The sequence below is a fragment of the Nicotiana attenuata genome, unplaced genomic scaffold (assembly GCF_001879085.1).
Source record: "Nicotiana attenuata strain UT unplaced genomic scaffold, NIATTr2, whole genome shotgun sequence".
In the NCBI taxonomy this organism is placed as follows: domain Eukaryota; kingdom Viridiplantae; phylum Streptophyta; class Magnoliopsida; order Solanales; family Solanaceae; genus Nicotiana; species Nicotiana attenuata.
This window is the reverse complement of record NW_017671187.1, coordinates 173,332-194,816: the sequence shown is the minus strand read 5'-3', so window position 1 is coordinate 194,816 and position 21,485 is coordinate 173,332. Positions and strand designations below refer to the sequence as shown.

Sequence of the window (21,485 nt, the reverse complement as noted above, 5' to 3'; positions counted from 1 at the left end):
GTAGATTGCCTGCAATTCAACATGTAACGGTGAAATAGCAACACATTTTTTTTGAAAGCCAAGGATCCATTTACCAGTGTGATCCTTGAAGACTCCTCCTAATCCTGTACCATTTGGATGGCTTTTATAGGCGCCATTAGCATTGAGCTTGAACCAATTTCTTTGAGGAGCATGCCATCGTATATGGAGCAACATTTTGGTTTGTAGTGGTGCGCCTTTAGAGCTAAGAAAAAAGAAATTCCAAAGCATGACTGGAGATGGTGCTAAACAAAGGGGAGTAGTTTGTGTTATTGGAATTGTTTTTGTTTCTATTAATCTAATACCCCAAATCGGGAAAGTTAAAAGATGAGGCCATTCTATTTTTGGTGCTTGTAGATTCAGATTCAGGTCCCTTATATTGAGGAGCCAATGGTTTCTAGCAAGGATATTTTGGGTGTTGATGCCTAGTTTTCTCACTAGTGGACAAACCATAGGGCATTTAAGGAATATGTGGGTGATGGATTCCTCCGCTGCATGGCACACAGTGCAGTAAGAGTCAATGTTGATGCTTATGTGGTTAAGGTACTGACGACAAGGTCCTGTTGATTACATGGACTTATACAAAGAAAGTGTTTCTGATTCAAATATAATATAAATCTCCATTATTTCAAACTAACTATCTCGGTTGAGAGGTGGAGCTAGAATTTGAATTTTATCACCGAACTCATAGTTTATCTTAGTTATTGGGTTCACTATTAAATACTTATATGCATTTTATGAATTTTCTTATACAAATATAAAAATTAAACAAAAGCTACTAGATTCGTTCGAACCCATGCACCCCGTCTTACTGAGCCACCATAACCAGCCACCACTTAGAAAAGGGATCTACAAAGTGAAAACTAAAAACAATTTACTGCAAAATATCATTGAAAGAGAGCCAAAAGTTTGAATTTTCAAAAGTTTATGAAGGCGGAGGTGTATTTTTTCTACACTCTCTTTTTTCCTTTTTACTTTCCCTTGTCTTTGAAATCCCTCTTTTATAATGAAGCAATAAAAGCTACATACCCCCCTCGCGTGTATATATATATATATATATATTAAATTTCTCTCCCAGTTTAAAAGGATTTATAGTGTTTTTACACTTCCCCTCCGACGTGACTCGAACTCAGGACCTAACAGTCGTGGTGGAGGAGCAAGCCTCGCTTGTCAATACTCAAATATATGGAACACTAATATAGTTTGATTGCATTCTTCACAGATTAAAATACCCAATATCTGTCACTCTGGGGACATTAGATAAAAAATAAAATGGCCAATTTCCAATTACTGTTATAAGGAATTTCAATAACGCAAAACTAATTTCCCGTTAAGTTATCTTTCATTACTTTAAAAATATTTAAATAAGAGGTTACAAGTGAAATGCTGATGTCACTAGCTAGTTCAAAATTTTTACAAAATTTGACCGCCATGGTTCGCTTCATCGCCACCACAACCACCGTCATCCACCGCCATCTCCGGCAACATATCCGCACCTTCGTGAACGCAAGAGTCAAATGGGTACGAGACCCATACCTTGATAAAGCAGTAGAAAAGGAAAAAAACCTCAAACCATTACTCTCTCTCAAGAACTTAATCCTTTCCCATCACTCAAAATCTCTACCCCTTCGCACCATTTCCCCTCTCAAACCCCAACTCAATCTTCCCATCACTGCCCTCAAATTCATCCAAAATTACCCTTTTGTTTTCAAAACTTTCAGGCCTCCTGTACCCTTATCCACTCTACATGTAAAGCTCACTCCAAATGCACTATCTTTACATAATGACGAGACCCTTTTTCTTAGTCTTTCACATTACCGTAAAGATTTAGCGCACAGATTAGCAAAGCTATTGATGCTCACAAGAGCTAAAAGACTTCCTTTTTATGTTATTGAAAGGTTTAAATTTGATTTGGGTTTGCCTCATGATTATTTGTTGAGTTTTTTACCTGAATATCCTGACTATTTTCAGATTTGTCAAATGGGTTTTAAGGATTCTGATGGTCGTGAGGTTTTTGGGTTGGAATTAGTTAAATGGAGGGAGGATTTGGCTGTTTCTGTGATGGAGAAAAGGGTGAAAAGCGAGGTTTCTGGGGGTAGGAAAAGAGTGCATATAAGGTTTTCGATGAATTTACCAAGAGGGTTTGATTTGGTGAAGAAGGTGAGAAATTGGGTTGAGGAGTGGCAGAATTTACCTTACATTTCACCTTATGAAGATGCATTTCACTTGGCTCCTAATAGTGATCAAGCAGAGAAATGGACAGTTGGGGTGATTCATGAACTGTTAAGTTTACTTGTATCAAAGAAGACGGAGAGGGAGAATATTTATTGCTTAGGGGATTATTTGGGATTTGGAATAAGGTTTAGAAAAGCTTTAGTGCATCATCCGGGTATATTTTACTTGTCGAATAAGATTAGGACGCATACTATAGTTTTGAGGGAGGCATTTAACAAGAACATACTGGTTGAGAAGCATCCATTGATGAGAATGAGGTACAAGTACATCAGTCTCATGAACAGAGTGTTGAGACGGGGAATACCAATCAATGCTGGAGCTGTTAGGTACAGGAAGCGGCTGGCTTCTTTGAAAGGAGGAAAAAGGAAGGAAAATGAGAAGAGGATGAGACAAGTTAGAAGTGTAGAGACTTGAGAAGTTTGAAAGATTGGACAAAGATATGACAAAAGTGACAATAGAAAGACTAGATTATTTGACAATGACAATTTTATTATGCATGATGCTGCAAAGGCTGATACGAGACGGAGTGTTCTGTGAGTAATTGCAATGTTGGGTGTCTGGGAAATGAGGAATCCAACGGCTGTAGAAACATGGGAATGCTGAAGAATAGAAGAATGGTACAGCTTGTCGTTACATAGCTTGGAAAATGTGGCCTTCGAAAGTGACTATTGTACTTTGATGGCTATCATACTTGCTAAAAAGAAGGAAGAAATAACAGGATATGACAATAGAGACCGAAGATGTGAATGATACTTATATGATCATGCACGATGCTATAAAGGCTTGTATATAGACGGCTTTTTGTGTCCGTAATTCACTATATGTTTGTGACCAGATGTTGCTGGAAACTTGGCAATGCTCAAGAATAGATGAATGGTACAGCTTGTCTTTATATGGATATACAGGGCAAAACAAGGTCAGGAAACCTTAGTATGCACGACAAGCTGACAACCGCTGCTGAAACTGTCTTTACATTGGATGATTTGGCCTTTGGCTGGAGAACTATTATCAAGATTGCTTCTCTTTTCAGAAGGGTGCCTTTCGAAATGGTCATATTCTTACTATGATGGCAAACCCCCTTTGCCGAAAGGAGGGCGCAAAATTGGAGGTCTGTATCATTTATCAAACAAATGTTTAACCATCTTGAGTGAACATACATCATGTGATACTTGCCCCTTCGTGAGTTATGATCATCTCTAATCTTGTCTAATTTTGTATGGCGACACATCCATTGTAACATTTCCAGTTTTCCATTTTTAGAACACTCTTCCTCAACGTTAATTCTCATATAGAATATTGCTAATCTCACAACTATGCTATAGATCTTATTTTTCAATTTGGTAAGTATGTTCATGACATAACGCTCTTGTAAAAGTTAAAACTCCTCCATTTCAATCATATGACTGTAATTTTAAGTTGCATGTAATTTGGACTGACTATTCCAGGTGGAATTTCATTCACTAACAAGAATATAAGAATATTGTGTTCTCATGTTGGTTTAAGAACGTGGAAAAGTCACTAAGAAATAGAACGAGAAGAAGAAAACTAAAACAATATGAAATTATGAAGTACTCATGAGTGTGAAACAATGGGGATTCCAAGACTATTAAGAGAAGATCTTGGGTAATAAATTTTCTCACTCATTTTGACAGTGCAAAACTGAGAAAGGGGAAAGAAAGAGTTGGAATGATTATTCTTTCAGAGGCGATTCCTTATACTATTTTTTTGTCAGAACTTCAATGTAATGAAAGGGATCATAAGGTAATGTTATTTATTTTTTATTTTTTTTGAGTTGAGAGAGAGCATATGTAACTCTTAAAGAAAATTTTTGCTCGTTAGAATTCAGCCATGGGAAGAGCTACAAGCGTGAAGAAGACGAGTGTTTGGGAATTTTCCAACTGATTCATTAACAGCTGTAATCGCCAATTATATACAGTGTAGTCAAGGAAGAAAACTAAAATAATCATAATGACCTCTAAGTCCTAGTAATTACACTTTGGTCCTAATAACTAATGTCTAACTAACTATCTTCCTATATTCGCCTCAAGCTGGAGGGTGGAGAATGTTTAACACACCTAACTTGCTTAGTAAAAAATGATATCGTCACGATGCTAGCCCTTTTGTGAGAAGATATGCCTGCTGATCCTTGGATGAGACATACTGAGTGAAATGATAATATATCTTGATGTGTTTGGTGCGCTCGTGAAAGATAGGATTTGCAGCAATTTGCATTGCTGCCTTACTATCACAAAACAATGTGACAGGTAGAACAACAAAGACTCCTAAGTCTGAGAACAAACCCAATAGCCACACAATTTCAGAGACTGCTGATGTCATGCTACGATACTCTGCTTATGCACCACTTCTTGAGACAATATGTTGTTTTTTCGATTTCCATGAAACCAAGGAATCACCAAATTTGAATGCATAACCACTAAGAGACCTCCGTGTCATTGGGCATGCTGCCTAGTCCGATCGCAAAAACCAGTTAATGTGTCCACAACTACTCTATTCATTAACACTCCCATACCTGGTGCAGATTTTAAGTATCTCACTACCCTGAGTGCAACATCCATATGCGACTTCTTAGGTAGTTGCATAAACTAGCTTAAACTTTGTACTGCATAGCTAATATCAGGCCGTGTAACAGTAAGATAGAGAAGTTTATCTATCAATCTTAGATAGCTAGTGACATCTGTCAAGGGGTCTACATTCTTAAGTCCAACAGCTTCATCATATTCAACTGTTGTGAATTTCTGATTAATTTCAAGAGGTGTTAAAGTTGATTTAGCACCACTCAATCCCAACTCAGAGATAGGTTCCAAAGTATACTTTCTCTAGTCGAGCAAGATCCCATGCTTGGACCTCAAAACTTTAATGCCCAAAAAATACCTCAATTCTCCTAAGTCTTTAAGTTTGAACTGCTGGTGTAAGGTTGCCTAAGCCCCATCAATCAATTCTTTATTGATCCTAGTTAACAGTAAGTCATCCACATAGATTAAGATAACCACAATGTCTGTCCTGACTTCTTGGTGAACATAGAATGATCAGAAGTACTCTGTATAAAACTTGCACTCACCAAGGCTTCTATGAGTTTTAAATTCAATTTCCTGGAAGCCAGTTTGAGGCCATATAAGGATTTCAGCAATTTGCACACCTTCTGCTTCCCCTGCCTTTGAAAGCCTTGTGGAAAATCCATATAAACCTCTTCAAATAGATCACCTTGAAGGAAAGCATTAAACACATTCATTTGGTATAGGGTCCAATCTTTGGAAGCTGCTATCATAGACCTGACTGTCACCATCTTTGCCACTAGTGAAAAAGTCTCATGATATTCCAGTCCCTCCTGTTGATTATATCCTTTGGCCTCCAGTCGAGCTTGAATCTTTGTATCTCCCCATCAGCTTTATATTTTATTTTGTAGACCCATTTAGATCCAATAGAAATTTTCCCAGGGGGCAGGTCTACCACCTCCCATGTTCTATATTTCTCTAATGCTTGTACCTCGTTTTGCATAGCAAAGATCCACATCCTATCTTTGATGGCTTCCTTGAAGGTATGATGCTCCTTAAGTACTAAGAAACTGACACATAACTTTTGTACTTGGGAGACATGTTTTCATAAGACAAGAAGTTGGAGATTGGATAATTACACTTTGATGACTGTTGAAGCTGCACCACCTAATCCTTTTGCCATAAAGGAGGTTGTTTCACTCTAAGAGATTGTCTAACAGGCACATTAGAACTGGATTCAACAGGATGTATCTCTTCTATTGTGTACAAAGTGTCATGTTCAACATATGTCTCAGCTTCTCGTGGAGCAGCAGTCTCTTCTTGTTGTGCATGAACCGCAAAATCAGAGTCTGCATTGTTAGGTATCTCACTTGCAACCTCTTCTGCATTATGATTTCCCATTGATGGTTCATTAGTCTCCTCCATGTGTGGTGCAGATTCAGCATCTACATCATGGTTGCCTATAGTTGGCTCAGCTGGAGAATGTCCTCTTGGTTCTTCATATGAGTAAAGAGCTTGGGAAGACTGTCACGACCCAAAATCCCTCCAAAGGAGTCGTGATGGAACCTAGTCTCTAAACTAGGTAAGCCTAATATTTACTGAAATAACATTAACATTTACTGACTTCAAATTAATTAACTCTCAATAAATCACAATTCCCAAAACCGGTGGTACAAGTCATAAGCCTTTCTAAGAGTAGTTATACAAAATACTAAATGACATAAATGTGCGATGCACAGGCCCAATTGTTGCTCTTTTTTCTTATTTTCTTCCTTTTAATATTTCTTGATCTATTGCTAATTACGCACTTTATTCGTCTTTAGGGAAAGAAAAAAGAAATTAGGCATTTGTGTAATAACGTATAGAACCACATTTACCTGTATTTTTTTAATCTTCTGCGTTATGTGTATTTTGATTTTTCTGAAATCCTATTACTACACTTATCACTTTGTTATACTTGTCGAAGTCATACTTTATTATACAAAGATTATACAATACTTTAAGTACAATGTAGAGCATTTCTACATAGGTTCTATACATATCTATTTAAGAAAAATAGTTCTGCACCACCAAACTTAAAATTGATTATAAAAAATGATTGAAAAGTCAATTGAAAAATAATTCATGATGTATTTTTCATTGTTTAAATTGAATATATAGTTTAACTCTTTTGTATTTTCAATTGTGTTAATGTATTATTTTTTCCTTTTATATTAATCAAATTTGAATAATAAAACATATTCATTTTATTTCCAAATAGTTGACGATTTTTTTTGTTCTTTGAAATAATAATCATAATTTTTAATTATTCAGAATATTTTAATAAGAAAATTTATATTTTATTCTAGTTTAATGACATATCCGAATGATTTATTAAAAATAAAGTAATTTTCAATCACTCTAAAGACGAATCAAATTGACCTTAAATTGAAGCATTACAATTGTTTTCTAGTTTCATTTGTTATGATTGAGATACTCTAGGGTATAATACAACTTTCTTACCATAATTATTTGTTAAGAGTTTTTAAAAATAGTAAATTTAATATTTATGTATTTTAAAATTTATATTATGTTGAATTCTTTATTTAACATAGAGGAAGTACCTAACTAACTTTAATCATAGAGCGAAAAGTATAATCCTGCATAATGATACTTCTTATGCTGCCTAATATGTAATAAAGAAAAAAAAATCCCAAATTTAGTTGTCTTAATCTTTTGTTCAGATTATTCTTAGGGGTGGGCATAGTTTGCAAAAACCCGAAAGCCAAACCAAAATCCGAATTTTTTGGACTTTTGGTTTGGATTTTCGGATTACGGATTGGATTTTGGATTTAGTTTTTAGATTTTTGGATTTCGGATCGGATATTGGATTTGGTACTTCGAATATTTAGATATCCGAATATCCGAAATTTTTATACTTTATATTTAGTCCATTATCCGTATGTCAATACTAATAAGTTTAGTACCCATACCCTATACATTAGATATTATCTCATATATTCAATATTAATTACTATATTTAGTTACTATGTGAATACTTTCTATTTGGACATGGTTTTATTATTTCTACTTCTTATCTATTGTATTAATGTCCCTATTGTATTTTTTTAAAATAATTTTTTATATAATAATTTCATTACTTTAATACTTGTCACGACCCAAACCCCGCACTGGTCGTGATGGCGCCTCTCGTGAAGACGAGGCTAGCCAACTAACCCAACTCGTCTTTTCAAAAATAGTTAAACATGAATAAACAACTTAAATATGACTTAATAATATTAATTAGCGGAAATACAACCCAACACAGCCCTAATCGGGGTGTCACAAGTCACGGGCATCTATTAGAGTGTAAGTACAACCACAAGGTCTAAAAGTACACGAATCAAGATTTATGAACAAAGGGAGAAGAACGATGCTGCGGACGCTGGTAGTCACCTCGTTAAACTCCTATATTTCGGACTCTGATCAGCCAAACCCGCTACCGGGTGAATAAATACCTGCATCTGCACACGGGGTGAAGGGAGTAAAGTGAGTACTCCAACTCAGTGAGTAATAAAGGTAAATAACAACTGAGCGGTAAGAAATCACGTATGACAAACCATCATGCTATGTAGAAGCAGTGTAAACCCTTTTTAGAAAACAATGAAGCTGCAAAATCTTTAGAGAAACATCTTAGCTCAGTTTAAAACCTCCTTTGAAATGACTTTTTCAGCGGTTACGCAAATGAATGCAAAACAAATAGTGCAGATAAGCACAGAATTTCGCCCTTCGGGCACAACACTCAGTTGTCAGATAATGCCAGAATATCAGGTAAATATTGCAAGGAGTAGCACAAACAACAGATAATGGCAGACAAATGAAATAAGGTAAACACATCAAACAATACCAGTACCGCTGCGGCGTGCAGCCCGATCCATATATCGCTGCGGCGTGCAACCCGATCCACATATCGCTGCGGCGTGCAGCCCGATCCATTTATCGTCGACGGCGCTCACTGGGGGTGTGCAGACTCCGAGAGGGGCCCCTTACGCCCCAAGCGCCATATCAAGCCATCTCGTGGCATCAAGTCTAGGCCCTCGACCTCATATCAGTATCAGTATAACACTGCTGCGACGTGCAGCCCGATCCAAAAGTATCCTCACACACAGGCCCTCGGCCTTACTCAGTCAAAAATCACATAAGCCCCTCGGGCAATAGTAAAACATGCTGCTCAGCCCAAAAATAGTATAGGAAAGATCATTTCAGGTGTTAAAGCAAAATAAACTTGGTTGAGTTTTGAAAACAGTAGAAAATACATGACTGAGTTCAAGTATAGAATTGAAGCAGTGAGGAAATATCAACAACCATCCCCGAAGGGGTTCAAATAGTTGGCACGAAGCCCAGATATGGCAATCAACCCAACTTATGATGATATCAAGTAAATTTCAGGCAAATACGCAGTAAATTCATTAATCGGGACGGACCAAGTCACAATCCCCAACGGTGCTCTACCACACGCTCGCTATCCGGCGTGCAAGTCACCTCAATATAGCACTATGATGTGCAAATCCGGGGTTTCAAACCCTCAGAATATCATTTACAATCATTACTCACCTCGAACCGGCGAAATCTCCAGCTCGCGACGCCTTTGCCCCTCGAATCGGCCTCCACGCGCGTCGAATCTATCCAAAATCAGAGCGAAGACATCAAAATATGCTAAGGGAACAAAGCCCAAGCGAAAACAATCAATAACGGGCACAAATCCCGAAATTACCAAAACCTGAGCCCCGGACTCACTTCTCGAAACTCGGAAATTTTCACATTAATAGGTTCCTTATCTCCTTACGAGTTCATATATACCAAAACTTCTCAAATCCGACCTCAAATGGTCCTTGAAATCCCTAAATCAAATTTCAAAATCTCAAGCCCTAGTTCATCAATTTTAGGCTTAATTTCCATGAATTTCTAGGTAGATTTCACAATATAATCGAGTTTTAAGACCAAGATTCTTACCTCAAGTCGTTTCCCCTTGAATCCCTCTTTAATTTCCTTCAAGAATCTCCAAAAATGAGCAGCTATGGGTGAAAATACATCCACATTCGCGAATAAGATGACTTTAAAACATTCTGCCCAGACAATATTTCTTCTATGCGATCGCGGGAGAACTTTCGCGATCGCGAAGCAAAAAAATAAACTCCCATAATTAACCCTCTTCAAACGCAACAGGACTCATGCGAACGCAATGCACAGCAAAATTACACTATGCGATCATGGACAACACTCCGCGTTCGCGATGAACAAATTCCAAACAATACCTCAGGCCCTTTTTACTCTATGCGAACGCGGCCGTAACAATGCGTTCGCGAAGAACAATTTCACCCAACTATGCGATTGCAAGCTATACTATGCGAACGCAATGAACAACAGAATAGCCCCCCACAAATCCTCCTATGCGAACGCAAGACCTCTTATGCGATCGTAGAGAACAAAAATCCTGCAACTCTGAACTTGCAATTTTCTGCTATCTTTTAAGGCACAAAGTGGTCCGATTGACCACCCGAAACTCACCCGAGGCCCTCGGGACCTCAACTAAACACGCCAACATATCCCATAACATTATTTAAACCTGTCCCATTCATCAAAACACCTCAAACAACATCAAATTACCCAAAACTCATCGAATTCAAGCCTAAGTTTCCAAAAACTTCCGAAATACACTTTCGATCAAAAACCCGACCAAACGACGTCCGAATACCCGAAATTTTACAAACAGATCCCAAATCACATAACGAAGCTACAGCAACTCTCGGAATTCCATTCCGACCCTCGGATCAGAATTTTACCTATCAACCGGAATCCGCCAAAATACTAACTTTGCCAATTCAAGTCAAATCCTTCCACGGACTTCCAAAATGCATTCCGATCGCGCTCCCAATTCATAAATCACCTGACGAAGCTAACCAAATCATAGAAACTCCGATCCGAGCTCATATACAAATAAGTCAACTCTTGGTCAAACCTTTCAAATTCAAAGCTTTCAACTGAGACTTTTCTTTCAAATTCATTCCAAATTTTCCTGAAAACCAAAACCAACGATCTACAATAGTCATAATACATAACACGGGGCAAGTCATGCCCGAGAACTGGCGATCAAAGTGCAAAAGTTCAAAACGACCGGTTGGGTTGTTACATTCTTCCCCACTTAAACACGCGTTCGTCCTCGAACGTACCCAGAGCTGTTCTAAAAGCCAACCAATCACTAAATAACCTTACCATGCATATACCCAGGGTGATCCCACGTCACCCTATCTCATATAGGTCCGATAACACATAGCAACTGAAATTTCACCACCCCAATCTAGCCCATAAGCCATAGAACCATATTTCCATTTCCGAGATCATACACAAGATCAGAACCTTACATCTATATTCAGAATAAGTCCGAACCAACTGTAATAACCCATACCTGCAACCTCAGGTGCAATTATATGATATACCACATAACTCAAACATATGTAGCGATAACTTCGATTCACAGCGGCTGTCCACAACAACCAATTACCGATAGAAAACCTCTTATCAGCTAAAGTCTCATTCCAACTCTTCCATATACTGCCAACGATCAATGAAGCACGCAATAAGTCATAACCATTTCTCAGATCAACCATTCATGAAACCATTTCTCCTCCGGCAATTACCATAGCAAAGTTTCGGGCCGAACCTTGATATTAACCTTCCAACATGCTGAAATCGAATCCGATCGTATTCATTAATGATCCCAACGATCTCCTATACTCCGAAACACCACTCTGGTGACATGACACATCAATAGAGGCCTAAGCCACAACTAGCATAATACGCGCACCACTAAGCAACGGTCCGAACATACTCAATCATGGAAACGATTCAAATGAAAGAGCCGTACCTCAAACTCACCAGTACCGCCACAACACAAGGCTAAGAACCCGTATCGCATCATAGAAATAGAACAAACGAATCTAACCCGAAAGGTCATATCTCCACATAGCTTCGCCGCAATGCGCGATCCTATCCAAACACTGCTCCACATGAGACACCTCAAGTCACTATGCTCGAAATTGACAACCACACACAATTTGATGTCTGTAACCAAAACAAATCATTATGCCCTCGGTGAAACAAGTAACATATACCATTCCAACCCGATAGGGCATAACCGATACTCCATTCACTGAGCAACACTCAATTACTCTTCCCGCTCGACTTCCACTATGAATTCTCAATAGAACCGCACCACATGTGCCCATAGCCAACAAATCATAACGTCTCAAAACACAGAAAAGCAACTCATAGATCTCCCCAGATCACTAATAAGCTCAATAACGATCGAATCAACCTATCCCTCAACAATACAATTCGGGGCCAACCAAGCCAACTCAAGCTAAACACGTATCCACATCAGCCTGCCAATGAACTCATTACTAAGGAAGCCTGAAGCTGCTCCTTCCACTTCTATAACTCCTTCCGGAGCCGTACGATACGGTGCCCGGCACCAAATAAAAACCGAAATCCACAACCTTGCCCGGCGACATGTCCGGCCACAAGAAACACATCCGAAGGTCCTTTAACACTGGAATTGAATCAATGGTAGAAACCTCTGCACTGACATCCATCACGAAGGCCCAATTAAGAAAAGCAATCCTTCTCAGTCGTCCGTTGGGTCTTTGAAATATAAACCACTCTGCTAGAAAATAATCCAACGCACCTCGCTACACAACCAGTGGCATTTCTGGCATAGCCCATAGCGCAATAGTCCAGAATAACCCAACACTAAGACAACCAGTCTGAATTCCAACATCACATCCAAAATCTAACATACCAACAAATAAAGATCCACTCGAGCCTTAAAATCCCGATAGCCGCTAAACGGTGTCGATACACACGACCCACAACCACAACATAGACTGCACATGAGAACTCCTAGTCTCCAACTCCATATAGCACACGAATAATCGTACCTGATCCCAATTTTGCCGTCCGAAAGCATACACACCTTAAATACCCCATCATTCCACGATAGATACTCTAAAATTTCCTGAACATATACTATCGTCAAATCACTCCCAATTAGCAGTACCATTTCCTTAATCATCTGAGGCTACCTGCAACCTAAGAGTTTTATGAACTCCCTTTCAGAACTGAACTGTAACCCATCTAGCCAAGAACTTCCATTGATCCCATCTAGAAGAAAATCATTACATATCCCATGCCTCTCACATTTGTAGAGAATGCACTTCTCCAACCACTGTAGAAATCAACAAGGACTCTCCCAATTCCGTTTGCACAAATTAAACTGCCAGGACGGAATCCTTCTAACTAGACCAAGCTAAGCAAGCCATCAAAACCTAAGAGCATTGCTGCAAAATGCCTGAAAGGACCCATTACCTGGAACACATGCAAAGAATTAATCATATCCTTACCATACCGATTCGGTCTACTATCAAGATACTCCATCCATCTAAATTTCCTTCTGTTTCATCCTCAACTTGAAATTTCCTCTTGCTGTAGCACCACAATTCCTCAACCCAGGCTCACTACACGAGACCCAAGCACAAGACTACACTGTCTAAGACCCATAAGCCGCTGAATACTCTCTCAAATATTCCCAGAAACACCATATTCCAGAATACATTACTCTGAAGAACTTCTTGCGAATCTAAATTCGTTACCTTTACTTTCCAGATACTGATACATGGAATCCCATAATTAATATAAAAATACCACAAGTCTTGACCTCTTCCAATGAAAACACAGTCTCTAACCACATACACAACCTTAAGATAGCCGATTGTTTCCTGTAGAATCTTGAACACATTAGAACCATTCTCGAAAGTCATTCACTCTTATTCAAACTGCAAATTACCTGACCTAACGAACAAAACCACCCGTGCCTCATTGGCACTTCGATACCGCAAAATGAAATCCTCCTCCCAATACAACCAAGTAACTTCCTCCTCTATGTGCCGAGCATTCTTTACCAACAACACTCTAGACATTCCGTGATTCCCATACCCCATGAAGCATAATATAACCTTTGTCAAAATTTTCCTTTACTCTAGCCATAGCTAATTCACTCGCATGCCCCAAACTAGAACCAACATAGCTCCTAACCGTGCAATCAACTGCTCACAGCAGACTCCCCCACTTGGCTCGAAGCCATAGATCAAGATACGCTCATACCTCATAACACATTTACTCTATTGATGCCACAATACCATAATGAGATTAAACTCAAATCATTTATAAGCTTGTGAAAACACAGATCATCTAATACTGTAAATCTTCTGCAATCCTCGCATTCACCCCCACAACAGATAAGCCCACTCTCTTAAGCGACCAAAAATTTCAAATTTCAACACGTACTTTTCAATTTCACATGAGATCTTCTAACATACACATAAGGATCGCACCACTTCAGAACACTCCGCAGGAGTTAACCCGCCTGCTTCGCCTTAACATAACATTTCCGTATACCTTCCACCGTCATACACATTACACAACTACTTAGTCTTCCTGAGTTTGAACTCATACCGCAACATAAAATTTACTTCACTCCCAACTAGGAGACACGAAAAGATTCTTCACGCGCCCATAACTCGGAGCTACACATCCAATCACAATGGAAATCATACACTTAATAGTTCATCTATCATCCCGCAGACCTTGCTCGTCACTTCCAAGTTACATAGATACATCTCGCAGTACTAACATACTCATCACGTAGCTAACCAGCCGTCACTCCCAATAATAGGGACAATACCAAACATATAAGTTCGAAACACTTGCTCATACAACCAACACCTTGGTGCTTCAGCCATAGGCAAAGATTCGGCCTCAAGTCTTCCAGACTAGCCCAACATCAAACTCACAAAGATCACATCTCGCCCCTCGATCGGGGAATCACAAGCCATCAAGGCAAATCTGATACCAAGCGCTCATGCGCGCATACGAACGCGTGGAAGGAATTTCAAAAGTTTCTTTTCAAGCTGAATCAAGGACGCACGATAAGAATTCAAGAATGTGAAGTTTTCCTAAAGGTTCTGCAGCCTCTCGAGGATAAATACAGACGTCACTGTACCGATCCGCGAGACTCTACTAAACCTGCTCATGACTCGTGAGACCTAGTAACCTAGGCTCTGATACCAACTTGTCACGACCCAAACCCCGCACTGATCGTGATGGCGCCTCTCCAGCCAACTAACCCTACTCGTCTTTTCAAAAATAGTTAAACATGAATAAACAGCTTAAATATGACTTAATAATATTAATTAGCGAAAATACAACCCAACACATCCCTAATCGGGGTGTCACAAGTCACGAGCATCTATTAGAGTGTAAGTACAACCACAAGGTCTAAAAGTACATGAATCAAGATTTATGAACAAAGGGAGAAGAACGATGCTGCGAACGCTGGCAGTCACCTCGTTAAACTCCTATATCTGGGACTCTGATCAGCCAAACCCGCTATCGGGTGAATAAATACCTGCATCTGCAAACGGGGTGCAGGGAGTAAAGTGAGTACTCCAACTCAGCGAGTAATAAAGGTAAATAACAACTAAGCGGTAAGAAATCACGTATGACAAATCATCATGCTATATAGAAGCAGTGTAAACCCTTCTTAGAAAACAATGAAGCTGTGAAATCTTTAGAGAAACATCTTAGCTCAGTTTAAAACCTCTTTTGAAATGACTTTTTCAGCGGTTACCCAAATGAATGCAAAACAAATAGTGCAGATAAGCACAGAATTCCGCCCCTCGGGCACAACACTCAGTTGTCAGATAATGCCAGAATATCAGGTAAATATTGTAAGGAGTAGCACAAACAACACATAATGGCAGACAAATGAAATAAGGTAAACATATCAAACACTACCAATACTATTGCGGCGTGCTGCCCGATCCATATATCGCTGCGGCGTGCAGCCCAATCCATTTATCGTCGACGGCGCTCACTGGGAGTGTGCAGACTCCGGGAGGGGCCCCTTACGGCCCAAGCGCAATATAAAGCCATCTCGTGCCATCAAGTCTATGCCCTCGACCTCATATCAGTATCAGTATAACACTACTACGGCGTGCAGCCCGATCCAAAAGTATCCTCACACACAGACCCTCGGCCTTACTCAGTCAAAAATCACATAAGCCCCTCGGGCAATAGTAAAACATGCTGCTCAGCCCAAAAATAGCATAGGAAAGATCATTTCAAGTGTTAAAGCAAAATAAACTTGGCTGAGTTTTGAAAGAGGGAAAAAAAAAGACTGAGTTCAAGTATCGAATCGAAGCAGTGAGGAAATATCAATAACCATCCCCGAAGGGGTTCAAATAGTTGGCACGAAGTCCAAATATGGAATTCAGCCAAACTTATGATGATAACAAGTAAATTTCAGGAAAATACGCAGTAAATTCATCAATCGGGATGGACCAAGTCACAATCCCCAACGGTGTTCTACCCCACGCTCGCTATCCGGTGTGCAAGTCACCTCAATATAGCACTATGATGTGCAAATCCGGGGTTTCAAACCCTCAGAATATCATTTACAATCATTACTTACCTCGAACCGGCGAAATCTCCAGCTCGCGACGCCTTTGCACCTCAAATCGGCCTCCACGCGCGTCGAATCTATCCAAAATTAAAGCGAATACATCACAATGTGCTAAGGGAACAAAGCCCAAGCGAAAACAATCAATAACATGCACAAATCCCGAAATTACCAAAACCCGAGCCCTGGGCCCACTTCTCGAAACTCAGAAATTTTCACATCAATAGGTTCCTTATCTCCTCACGAGTTCATACATACCAAAAGTTCTCAATTCCGACCTCAAATGGTCCTTCAAATCCCTAAATAACATTTCAAAATCTCAAGCCCTAGTTCATCAATTTTAGGCTTCATTTCCATGAATTTCTAGGTGGATTTCACAATATAATCGAGTTTTAAGACCAAGATTCTTACCTCAAGTCGTTTCCCCCTGAATCCCTCTTTAATTTCCTTCAAGAATCTCCAAAAATGAGCAGCTATGGGTGAAAATACACCCACATTCGCGAACAAGATGACTTTAAAACATTCTGCCTAGGAAATATGTCTTCTATGCGATCGCGGGAGAACCTTCGCGATCGCGAAGCACAAAAATCAACTCCCAAAATTAACCCTATGCGAACGCAACAGGACTCATGCGAACGCAAAATTACACTATGCGATCGCGGACAACACTCCGCGTTCGTGATGAACAAATTCCAAACAATACCTCAGGCCCTTTTTACTCTATGCGAACGCCTCCTTAACAATGCGTTCGCAAAGAACAATTTCACCCAACTATGCAATCGCAAGCTATACTATGCGAACGCAGTAATTATTGAATAGCCCCCCACAAATCGTCCTATGCGATCGCAAGACCTCTTATGCGACCGCAGAGAACAAAAATCCTGCAACTCTAAACCTGTAATTTTCTGCTATCTTTTAAGGCACAAAGTGGTCCGATTGACCATCCGAAACTCACCCGAGGCCCTCGGGACCTCAACTAATCACGCCAACATATCCCACAATATTATTCAAATATGTCCCAATTATCAAAACACCTCAAACAACATCAAGTTACCCAAAACTCATCGAATTCAAGCCTAAGTTTCCAAAAATTCCGAAATACACTTTCGATCAAAAACCCGACCAAACGACGTCCGAATGACCTGAAATTTTATACACACATCCCAAATCACATAACGAAGCTACAGCAACTCTCGGAATTCCATTCCGACCCTCGGATCAAAATTTCACCTATCAACCGGAATCCGCCAAAATACTAACTTTGCCAACTCAAGTCAAATCCTTCCACGGACTTCCAAAATGCATTCCGATCGCGCTCCTAAGTCATAAATCACCTAATGAAGCCAACCAAATCATAGAAACTCCGATCCGAGCTCATATACAAATAAGTCAACTCTTGGTCAAACCATTCAAATTCAAAGCTTCCAACTGAGACTTTTCTTTCAAATTTATTCCAAATTTTCCTGAAAACCAAAACCAGTGATCTACATTAGTCATAATACATAACACGGGGCAAGTCATGCCTGAGAACTGGAGATCAAAGTGCAAAAACTCAAAACGACCGGTTGGGTCGTTACAATACTTCATTTGGATGATTGCGGAACTTTTCAGGCAATTAATATGAGTACTTCATTTGGATATTCATTTTTATAAAAATAAAAAACATCTAAACTTATAAGCACAAAACCGAAAATTCAAAATATTCATACCGATTAATACGAAACCAAACTTAAAAAATCCCATCCAATCCGAACTTATTTGGATTGTCATTTCGTCAATCTGAAAACTAAAAATCCAAACCTAAATTTCATATGCAATCCGAACTGCCCGAATGCCCACCCCTAATATTCTTAAATAATATTTTATAGAGGGAATCATTTTTATACCAGTAAAATAATATTCAATATTCTATAATAATAAAGGAGCGTGATACTATATTTTAATAAAAATTTACGTAATTTATTGCCACTTTTTTGTTAAAAAATAATCAATAAATAAAACAAATGAGATAACATTTCTTAGGGAGATAATAGAATATATATATATATATATATATAAAACCGTTATATGTTTTTAATCAAATGAACGAATTATAAAATTACCAAATAGATAATTTTTTTTAGTTAAAAGTACTAATTGGAAGAAAAAAATAAATTAAAAGTATTCTGCTTTTAAACAAATTGATAAGTAACATTAATTAAGTAATGCATTTTTAAAAGAAGATAGTTAAGATTGAATGGGAAGTGAGGTCCACATGAAGAAATCAATAGTTTGGGCCAGGCTACTTTTGGGTTTTTCCCGTCATTAGAAACCCAAAATCAATCCTTTGAGCCTATTGTACAAGCAAAACTTGTAGTTATATTTTTAAAATTACCATAATACCCTTGGTCGACCTCCTCTACTCTCTTCTATGTAATAGAAAAATACAACATTGTTCCAAAACGAGAAGGAAATAATGGAACGTAAATACAAACGAAGGTGACTCCGAGGCCTGCGAATGCAGCAACAGGTTACCGTGAGTCTCTTCCGCGATGACCCGCACAGCTACTATCGATCAATACCTGGATCTGTACACAAAAAAATATAAAGAAGTGTAGTATGAACACACCACGACGGTGCCTAGTAAGTATCAAGATTAACCTCGGTGGGGTAGTGACGAGGAACAATCAAGACACTACTGGTCAAATGAAATGAACAGGATATGATAATAAAATATCGAGATAAAGATAACGTGGTAATATCAACAACGGAGAGAAATCAACATACAAACATTAGGAACAATAGGGAGAACACGGGTAGTAACGAACGATAACCAAGTAAATCAGATAACCAAGTAAATCGGATAACCAAGTAAATCAACACTGACATAACAGGAACATAGACAAGTAAGAATGGATTCAATAAAGAAGGCAATGCCAACTCAATCAATCACATCATGGTCTAATACACAATCTCGACCATCTCAATCCTCGGTTTCTCATATCATGATCTCAACTTTCGAACCTTCAGCACACATGGCACCTTGTGCCCCCATATTTTCCATCTCACTTTTAACAACAAAATCTGCATGCTATACAATACATAATGTCCGTACAAATGCACTCAAGATGTTCAAGAAGTTTTATTTACCTAATATAAGTAAATTACAATTTCTAAACTAATTAGGCAAGCCGGTGAGAAAAGATGAAGTTGTTTCTCTTAAAATTATTTGAATAAAGAAAGTACCCCTTTCAATTACAATACAACATCGAATGGATTATTACCTTTAACATGGGAGTTAATAACTTAAAACTCAGTAGAAATTCCTTTTTAAGTAAAATACAACGTGAGACGGTTTAAGGGGGATATAATTGAGAAACTAATTGAATTAAAGGTGTAACAATTATTGAAGTTTGAAATATTGAAATTTATATATATAAATATGGCGAGGTATTGAAAACACTGTAGGTTCCAACACAAAAGATCACAACAATAAAGGAATTTAAACAGTTAAAACACTTGAATTGATAACAACAAATAAACACAATAGCAGAAAGTGCACGGCATCAACCTTCGTGCTTTAACTCTCAATCCTCACCATGTAATCAATATTCACTTTTATTCTTTCTTGTTGCGGCGTGCAACCCGATCCCAATCATATAATACTGTTGCGGCGTGCAACCCGATCCCAATCATATAATACTATTGGGGCGTGCAACCCGATCCCAATCATATAATACTGTTGTGGCGTGCAACCCGATCCCAATCATATAATACTGTTGCGGCGGGCAACCCGATCCCAAATCAACACCAATCACAAAAGAATTCCGGCAAGGGAACAATAATATAGCAATAATATCCCGGCAAGGGAAACAATATCATAGGCAATAACATCCCAACAAGGGAATCAACAAGTACATAATAAGGGTCACGAAAAATCCAAGAAGCACGATAACCTCAACAAAACAACAAGACATAATAAGCACGTGATAACTACACTGATAACTACAATAATTGGACATGTAACCTATTTGGACGTAGTCATTGAGGAATTCACAATCAAGAAGTATCAAAACAATAAGGAAGGAAATCACTTCAATTAAGGATCAATGTAACACGTAAGAATTAGATGAAAGCTAGCAACATCATATGGAGCATATAGAAGTAATTTAAGCAATTAGGAAATTCAATCATAACAGAACACTTTGCACATAATGAACATGAGGATCTAAGAACCTTAGAGCAAATTTCCCCCAAATAAGTCCAAGCACACACTCGTCACCTGGCATGCACGAACTACAATTAGCATAAAAGACTCAAATTCTAAGGTGAAGTCCCCCACACAAGGTTAGGCAAGATACTTACCTCAATCCGTCCAATTCAATACTCAATTTAGTTTTTTCTTTACCAATTCATCAACACTCGGCTCTAGCCAAAAACAACTTGAATACATCAAACAATGCAAGAGAAAATAATTTCAACAAACAAAATTATGATTCTTATACAATTGCAAAAAGTCAACAAAAGTCAACTCCCCGGTCCCGCGCCTCGGAACCCGATAAAATTTACAAAAACCGAACACCCATTCCGCTACGAGTTAACCGTACAAAAATTACCTAATTCCGATACCATTTGGTCATTCAAATCATTATTTTACATTTTTGAAAGATTTCACAATTTCTCCCAAATTTTCCTTTAGATTCTCATGAATTTGATGTTAAATCTAAGATATAATCACAAAATATTGTGGGAAATTGATTAGAGACACTTACCCAATGATTTGGAGAAGTTTGGATCTTTGGAAAATCGCCTATGGAGGTTTAGGGTTTGAGAAAATTGAAAAATGGGTGAAAATCCCGTAAAAAATCTCACTTAACAGGCCTCAGATGTCGCATTTGCGACCCAGGGTTTGCAATTGCGAACCATCACAAATTGCAAACAAGTCAGGGCTGGAAGAAGTCGCATTTGCGACAAAAAGTTTGCATTTGCGAACCATCGCAATTGCGATGAAAAAGTTCGCATTTGCGACCACACCCGCAACCTGCAATTTTTTCCGACACAAAAATGAGCATAAATTCCTCATACGATGTTCAAATTCGAGGATTATTTTTTCTATGGCTCCGTAATTTTGATACGGATCTAATGGTTCAATAAAAACTTAATTTGGATCTTGTTTGCTCAATGTG

At 38.6% G+C, this 21,485-nt stretch overlaps 1 protein-coding gene across 1 annotated transcript; it reads left to right on the top strand.

The window, feature by feature from the left end:
• The first annotated feature begins 1,332 nt into the window (after positions 1–1,332).
• Positions 1,333–3,632, top strand: LOC109206516 (protein ROOT PRIMORDIUM DEFECTIVE 1). Its single transcript, XM_019369335.1, has one exon. The coding sequence runs from the start codon at positions 1,402–1,404 to the stop codon at positions 2,665–2,667; it is 1,266 nt and encodes a 421-aa protein (XP_019224880.1). The 5' UTR covers positions 1,333–1,401; the 3' UTR covers positions 2,668–3,632.
• The last annotated feature ends 17,853 nt before the right edge of the window (positions 3,633–21,485 follow it).